The sequence below is a fragment of the Aegilops tauschii genome, chromosome 6, assembly GCF_002575655.3.
Source record: "Aegilops tauschii subsp. strangulata cultivar AL8/78 chromosome 6, Aet v6.0, whole genome shotgun sequence".
NCBI classification, from domain to species: Eukaryota; Viridiplantae; Streptophyta; class Magnoliopsida; order Poales; family Poaceae; genus Aegilops; species Aegilops tauschii.
In genome coordinates, this window is record NC_053040.3 from 461,390,384 (window position 1) to 461,399,108 (window position 8,725).

Genomic DNA, 8,725 nt, shown 5'->3' on the forward strand with positions numbered 1-8,725 from the left:
CTGACCTGCTCTGTTCTCCAGGTCCTGCCGCAGGTCATATGTGTATCCCCAAGCTGCTTTATCTCTGCCTTTACGGTGAGGTAGTACGGGCTGGTGTTCAGCTTGAGTTGCCACTTTGTCCCGACCACGTGGTGGTCGATCAGCTGCATTACACGCTGATGGTACGGGCCCAAGTGCCTCGTCGTCGAATTGAGGTAGCAATTTGCGCTTTGGGTAACTTTTGGTTGGGCGCTCGAGGACGTATTCCTCGGCTGCCAGGACATTAGTCCATCTATCGTTGAGCAGATCTTGATCAGCTTGAAGCTGTTGCTGCTTCTTTTTCAGGCTCCTTGCAGTGGCTATTAGCTGGCGCTTGAAGCGCTCCTGCTCGAGAGGTTCCTCAGGCATGATAAAATCCTCGTTGCCGAGGATCACCTCATCCTCGGAGAGCGGAAGGTAGTTACTGTCCTCCGAGTCTTTGTTTACAGCCTGTTCATCAGGGCTGACTCGTCCATCTTCCCGCTCGTCTTGTTCGGAGGTTGGCTTAACGGGGTCTTCATTGTCTTCGGCATCGTCTAGAGTATTGTTTTCTCCTGTGCCGGTATTGTTGTCTTTTCCGCGGCGTGGCTTAGAGCAGCGCTGCTGACGTTAGCGCTTTGGCTGTATCTTAGGTGGCTTGTCCTCGACTGGATCTTCCTTGTCATCGCCGCTATTCTCTTTGGGTGTATCCACCATGTACGCATCATACGAAGAGGTGGCCGTCCAGCGTCCGGTAAACGGCGGGTTTTGGGCCTGTTCTTCTCCGGCATCATCGTCCATACCGTCGATGTCTTCGGAGCCGTAATTGAGCATGTTGGTTAAGTCCTCGACAGTGGCTATAAAGTGGGTGGTGGGTGGGACGTAAAATTCCTTGCTCTCAGCCCCTAGTCCGGGTTGGGCATAGTTCGAACGTTGCTTCTTTGTAATGACAAGGGATCGTATTAAGTCGAGAGCCTCGCTTAAAGGCGAGGTTTGGCCCGAGAGAAGAGAGCACGTGGAGTACGACGAGAGGGAAACTCCTTGGCCGAACTCACATGATGCTGGTTCCGAGGATTCGGAGCCAGTGTCCGGAGAAGGGTCCGGCTCCGTGATGGCTGCCAGCGATACTACTTCCCCCGGCCCTCCCACAATGGGCCTAATGGCCGCTGATAGTCCGGCGAGCTCAGGGAGCCCGTCTTTGGACCTGGCGATACGCTCCGGATCTAAGGCCAGAGCAGAGGTTGAGGGCGCGAATCCTTGGAAGATCAAGTCTCCTCGGATATCAGCGACGTAGTCCAGATTTCCAAAACCAATCTGGTGTCCTGGGGCGTAGCTGTCGATCTGCTCTAGATGGCCAAGCGAGTTGGCCCGCAGTGCGAAGCCGCCAAACACAAAGATCAGGCCGGGGAGGAAAGCCTCCCCCAAGGCAGCGTTGTTTTAGATGATTGATGGAGCCATCGAACCTTTTGGTGACGACGCAGCGGAACTCTCAATGAAAGCACCAATGTCGGTGTCAAGACTGGTGGATCTCAGGTAGGGGGTCCCCAACTGTGCGTCTAAGGTCAATGGTAACACGAGACGGGGGACACGATGTTTCCCCAGGTTCGGGCCCTCTCTATGGAGGTAGTACCCTACTTCCTGCTTGATTGATCTTGATGAATATGAGTATTACAAGAGTTGATCTACCACGAGATCGTAATGGCTAAAACCCTAGAAGTCTAGCCTATATGATTATGATTGCCTCTACGGACTAAACCCTCCAGTTTATATAGACACCGGAGGGGACTAGGGTTGTACAAAGTCGGTTACAGAGAAAGGAATCTTCATATCCGAACGCCAAGCTTGTCGTCCACGCCAAGGAGAGTCCCATCCGGACACGGGAGAAAGTCTTTTGTCTCGTACCTTCACGGCCCATCAGTCCGGCCCACGTTACATAGTCCGGACGCCCGAGGACCCCTTAATCCAGGACTCCCTCACCCTCCGTGGTGATGGGTTGTGGGGGATGGATCTGAGGTCCCTGCCCAGATCCGGTGGATGGTGGGGTTGGTGTTGGCAGCGGTGGCTGGCGGCCCAGGCGCGGTGGCGGCGAGTCTCGCGGCCTCTGGGCATCGTGGAGGTGCCGGCGGCGGTGAGTGCTTAGCCTGGTGGTGGCGGCGGCCGTGCACGGGAGTTGGATTCCTTCGAATAGATCTGGGTGAAAACTTGCTTTCGGCTATTGCCAAGGCCGGCGGTGGCGGCGTTATCTGCATCGCTCCCTTCTTGAAGGCATCGCCGTGGAGAAGTTCAAGGCCACTCTCTGCTACCTCTGAGGAAAACCCTAGATCGGATGATCGGATGACGGCGGCGATCTAGTGTCGTTCCCCCTTTGGGCGTCATTCTTGGAGGTGCACACGTGATCGAGGGACTAGAGGATGGATTCTTTGGTGGACGGTGCTTCATCTCACTCATGATGGCGGCGGATCTCGGCGGCATGGCGCTATGGTGACTCGGCGTCCGATGCGCGGAGATGGACTCGCGCAGGAGGGTGACGCGGTCTGGCGTCGTGGTGGCATCGACGGCAGCTAGACCGGACAAGGTAGATGCAGCAGTATAGTTCAGAAGATGGATTGGTGGCAGGTGGCTGCGGCGGCCTCATACCCGGCAGGCGTCCTGGTTGAGGAGTGCGACGGATGCCCCATACCCGGCAAGCGTCCTGGATGGGACCTCAGGTCTTAGATGGTAGGTTTGGCTGCGAGGTATGTTTGGTATTAAGCCCAGACTATCCGCATCCCTTCATCAATTGGATAGGAGTAGCGACAGATGTTGCCTAGATGGTGGCTTTAGTCTTACTGTTGTACTTGCTTTGTAAGGTCTTGTGTGAATAATTAATAAAATGGATGCATGCATCGTTCAGATGCAGAGGCCGGGGGTCTTCCTCCATTTCTAAAAAAACCCTTGAGATATTCTAGCGGTGCCACAATCTCGTTTCTCCAAACCCGATGAACGCCTGCTAATTTGTCCATGTCGCAAAAGGCTACAGAATGAAGATGACTAACTTATACGAGCAAAGTCACCCTCGAATGAACGTTTTTTTATTGAGGGAACGTGCCCCTGCAACGCAACTAGGATCAGATCGCACGAGGCGATCAGGAGGCGACGAGGACCTTGCGCGCCGCCGGTGACGCCTCCGGTTCCCTCTCTCTCTGTCGGCCGCTCCGGCGGCGGGAGGGAGAGGGAACCTCGGGTCTGTTTGCTAGGTGGGTGTATGGTAGGGTTAGGGTTGAGGAAGACGCTACCGAGGCCGTTGCGGTGGTGTCGCGTCGGAATAAGTTTCTCCGGGCTCCGTTCGCGGTCAGGCGAGGCTTTTGCCTTCGACTAGGAGTCAGCGGGGTTGGGGATCCCCGGGTCTCGTCGAGGTCGCGGGCTTTGGTGGCTGGAGGTCCATCGGCACTGGCCGTTTGGGTCCTCAGATGGGCGATGGATTCAGGGAGACGAAGATCCTTCTTTTTCCCTGTTGGTATTATTTGCTGATGTTGTTCTTCTCCTTCCTCTGTGCTGATGCTGGTGGGAGATCCTGCTTTGTCCGGACGGATGGCCTGGTCGCCGTGCTGGACCTGTCGGATGACTCGAGTTCTCTTCCCTCCGGAAGGGACACTTTTCGCGGTACTCAAAGCCAAAGATGGCGACGGCTATTGCACGTGTGTTGGATTGATGTCCATGCCCTCTCAGCGCTGGTGTCAAGAAAAGAGGAAGCAACGTAGCGGCAATTGTACCATGGTCGAAGATGATGACCTGCTTGCGACTGGTTGCAGATCCTTCTGCTGCAGGGGTCTTCTCTCAAGATTCAGGGATGATGACACAGGGCTCCGGAGATCTTTTTGTGTTATAGTTGTCTTAGGGTACTCTAGGTGTTCATGGTCCTTTGTGTTTGCGTTTCAGTGTGCTTGTAAGGGTCAACTTCTTTGTACTGATTCGTGATATGAATGAAAAAATTCTAAAAAAAAAAAGCCACCCCCGAATGGGCCATCCAATGGACCGACCCAATAGACTGCCCTATCGACGTCTGGGTTACGCAAGACAGGTCCAAGGCCAGACCAGGCCGACCTATTTCCATATTTACTGAACAGGGGTATGATTTTCAATCCATGCATATTTTCATGGACAGGAAATGAACATCCATTAGGCGTAAATATGAATTTGATATTACTCGACCATGTATACCTGACCCATTGCCACTCCGATGAAAAACACTAGCTGCAAAAAAAAAAAATCAATCTCCTCTCCCCTCCATTGCAGCCATCGCTCCAGTGTCGTAAGGCGGAGGGGCGTCGATTCCTTTCTCGGTGGTGCTTGGTGTGGTGTTGCTAAGGAGCCCGAAAGATTTTATCCTTGTTGTTCTTCATGGATAACGGGTTGGTTATGTGTGCCTACATGGCTACATCGACAGGGTTCCATGTGCATCCGTGACTTCGACAACCTCTGACTTCAAACTTTTGCGATGACGATAGCCTCCTCCTCCTACTGTCGTTACACTATATATAGTTGCTCCGATCTTGTATGGATTGATCCAATGTAAATTTAATTTAATTTCTGGAAAAACTGACACGTTAGTACCATCCTTTAATACTAAAAATATGTTTGGCCTATTTTCTTCCTTTTTCATTCCATGCCGACACTTTCAGCTTTCATTTTCCGAAGCAAACATGACAGACTTTTGCTAGCGGAAAGAACGTGTTTCAGGGACTGTGTATCCCCCGTGTGTCGTCGCTTCTACCTTGAGAACAAGCTGAGACGTGGCATCCCGGACGCGTCCAGTAGCTGCACACGTCCGGCCTCTCTTAATTGGCGAGTCACTAGTCACCGGCTCCCACCGGCCAACCCACTCATGCAAGCACACGTAGCGCCTCCGGCGATCCTATCCCCTCGCCGCAAACGGCTTATAAATTGCGCCTCGTGCTGGACCTGCTTCCGCAACCACGAGCTGCAGACTAACTGAGGAAGACAACACACCAGATTTCTGAGATAATCAAGATCAACACCTGTGCAACATGGAGCACGGCCAGGCGACGACTAACCGCGTCGACGAGTACGGCAACCCGGTGGCCGGACATGGCGTCGGCACCGGCGCCGGCGCGGCTCACAAGACCGGAGGGATCCTGCAGCGCTCCGGCAGCTCTAGTAGCTCCAGCTCGGTGCGTGTACATATACTTGTTGCTTCTTGCTAACACTAGTTGTAATTTTTGCATTTTTCTCGTGTACATTTTGTATGAAACAATAAATCAATTGTCTGATTTTTCTTCTTCCTGGTGCTAGTCTGAGGATGATGGCATGGGTGGGAGGAGGAAGAAGGGCATCAAGCAGAAGATAAAGGAGAAGCTCCCTGGTGACCACGGTGACCAGCAGCAGACCGCTGGCACCTACGGCCAGCAGGGACACACCGGAATGACCGGCACTGGGGCGCATGGCACCACGGCCACTGGCGGCACCTACGGCCAGCAGGGACACGCCGGAATGACCGGCACTGGGACGCACGGCACCGATGGCACCGGCGAGAAGAAAGGCATCATGGACAAGATCAAGGAGAAGCTTCCCGGACAGCACTGAGGCCCCCGCCCGCGGCCGCTACTTATGAAAGTTTGAGGTGCCGGTCTGGCCACCTCTGCAGAATAATAGGATGGAGAGATACAGTTGAACTTCCCGAAATAGAGTGAGCTACCTCACTTGTAATATCTGAGTTCTAAGTTTGGTGGACTTGAATTTGGGTTGCTTGTATGTAGCCGGGACGTTTTGTACTATGTACTTTGATGTGTAAATTTTCTTTTGGTTGTACTGTGTGTGTATGGGGATGTATATCATGGTATAATACAATATATTTTTCCCTTTTACTTGAGCTTTCTTTGTTATTGCATTTTTCTAAATTTTGTCAATATTGTACATAGCATTGGAAAATGTTTAAGAGAGTTTGGAGCATTCTAGGCTATTTTTGAAAATTTTGGAAGTATCGAAAAATAAGGCACACCAAAAATACACATAGAGATCTTCATTTTACTAACTCAGAGGATGTCGCATGCGCTGTGGATCGTTGATGAACGGCACTGTCGGAGATCAACAAAACAGAGTGCATAGCGACCAAAAAAAAATTCCCCACCAACGAAAGTTTTCTTCTATGCTCGAGCTCACAGGCACACTGATGAATAGTACTCCTTCCGTAAACTAATATAAGAGCGTTTAGATCACTAGTGATCTAAACGCTCTTATATTAGTTTAGTGATCTAAACGCTCTTGTATTAGTTTACGGAGGGAGTAAAATATAAAAGAAATTAAAAAATTCTGATTTTTTTTACACGCTGATGAATGTTTTACCTACATGTAAAAACTCATAATGGAATGATATTTCTGGAGGTCAGGGCAATAAAAATAAAATCGATGCTCTAAAATTAGCCTTTTTGGATCATTTGATTTTTTTACCAGACCCTAATGAAAGTGATTTCATCACGAAAAATTGCATACATGCAAAACAGTTATCAATGTTTATTAAACACGACAAGATTGTTTCAATTTTTTATTTTACTGTTCATACGGATGCATATAAGCTCGAGATTAGAAGCTCCATGTCCTTTTCAAAGACGGTGTGGCACCGTTGAATACGGTCGCATTGCGATGCTTCCATTCAAGAATAACAACTGATCCAGTAATTCCCTAAAATTAAGATTATGCATCTCCATAATTTCATCCACTATACCTGACCCATTGCTACTCGGATGAAAAACACTAGCTGCAAAAAAAAGATCAATCTCCTCTCCTCTGCGTTGCAGCCATCGATCCAGTGTCGTGAGGTGGAGGGGGATCCATTCCTTTCTCGGTGGTGCTTGGTGTGTTATCCCTGTTGTTCTTCATGGGGTTGGTTATGTGTGCCTACATCGACGGGGTTCCATGTGCATCGGTGACTTCGACAACCTCTTACTTCGACCTTTTCCGATGATGATAACACCCCCCCCCCCCCTTCCCGCTTATATGCTTAGCGTGGTTGCCAATCTCTGTTGTACGCTTGCTATTGCGGTGACGCAAATGAGATTTGTTTCTCTATAGGCCTTTACTAGTATTTCAGTGGTTCAATTTCTCAATGTTGTCCGTTGTCGTCGTGGCTATGGTGATGCAACAACGACAAACTCAGCCACGGCTTTGGCAAGAATTTTGAGGCATATAGCCATATTCCATATCGTTACCATATATATGGTTGTATCCAATCATGCATTGATTGATCCAACGTAAATTTAATTTAAATTCTGGCAAAACTGACACGTTAGTACCATCCTTTAATAATGAAAATATGGTTGGCCTATTTTCTTTCTTTTTCGTTTCATGCCGACACTTCCGGCTTTCATTTTCCGAAGCAAACATGACAGACTTTTGCTAGAGGAAAGAACGTGTTTCAGGGACTGTATCCCCCGTGTGTTGTCGCTTCTACCTCGAGAATGTTAGAAGGGAGAGAGAGGTTTGGTGGAATTGTTCGTTGTATTGCTTGAGCCTCGTGGGCATATATATATATATAGGAGTACAAAGACCAACTTGGAGTATAGACAAGGCAGGACCAAATCCTAGTCTATCCTATACTTCCTAATAACCCTTATACTCAACATCCCCCCGCAGTCACAACAGTAGCGATGCAGACGGCTAGACTGGAGAAGAATCCGAAGGCAAGCCGATGGACACCCCCCCCCCCAGTCGTAACGGTTGATGCATCGCGGGGTCGTGGCTGGAGTGAAAACCAACGAGATTGCTCAAGCAAGGCAGTAGTCCTTTGTGTCATTGTCGAGGTAGCCGAGAGCGTGGGTGGTGGTGCCGTGGTCGAGGTAGCCGTGCGAAGAATGCCTTGGTCGATGTCGAGTCGGGGTGGCCGGTGTCGAGGAAGTCGCCGTGGAGCCGTAGGCGCAAGGAGGCGTCGAGTTAGTCATAGGCGCAGAAGTGTCGAAGTAGTGGTGCGCCGGGAAGAAGATGTTGTTGACGACGCGTCGCGCCAGGGTTGCCAACCCCGGGGACACATCGTAGACGAAGGCACGCGTCGGTGTTGCCAGCACCCGGCATGCGTAGATGGACGAAGACGAAGTTGACGAAGCGCCGCACCAGGCTTGCCAGGCCCGGGGACACTTAAGGAAATATGCCCTAGAGGCAATAATAAAGTTATTATTTATTTCCTCATATCATGATAGATGTTTATTATTCATGCTAGAATTGTATTACCCGGAAACATAATAGATGTGTGAATACATAGACAAACATAGTGTCACTAGTATGCCTCTACTTAACTAGCTCGTTGATGAAAGATGGTTGAGTTTCCTAGCCATAGACATGAGTTGTCATTTGATTAACGGTATCACATCATTAGGAGAATGATGTGATTAACCTGACCCATTTCGTTAGCTTAGCACTTGATCGTTTAGTTTACTGCTATTGCTTTCTTCATGACTTATACATGTTCCTATGACTATGAGATTATGCAACTCCCGAATACCGGAGGAACACTTTGTGTGCTACCAAACGTCACAACGTAACTGGGTGATTATAAAGGTGCTCTACAGGTGTCTCTGATGGTGTTTGTTGAGTTGGCATAGATCCAGAATAGGATTTGTCACTCCGATTGTCGGAGAGGTATATCTGGGCCCTCTCGGTAATGCACATCACTATACGCCTTGCAAGCATTGTAACTAATGAGTTAGTGGCGGGATGATGTATTACGGAACGAGTAAAG

General features: G+C 49.9%; 1 protein-coding gene across 1 annotated transcript; it reads left to right on the plus strand.

Moving 5' to 3' along the window:
• Window positions 1-4,946: 4,946 nt before the first annotated feature.
• LOC123493351 (dehydrin DHN3) lies at window positions 4,947-5,861 on the plus strand. Its single transcript, XM_040392943.3, has 2 exons — window positions 4,947-5,168; window positions 5,290-5,861. Exons 1-2 carry the CDS (start codon window positions 5,025-5,027, stop codon window positions 5,578-5,580), a joined length of 435 nt encoding a protein of 144 aa, XP_040248877.1. The 5' UTR covers window positions 4,947-5,024; the 3' UTR covers window positions 5,581-5,861.
• The last annotated feature ends 2,864 nt before the right edge of the window (window positions 5,862-8,725 follow it).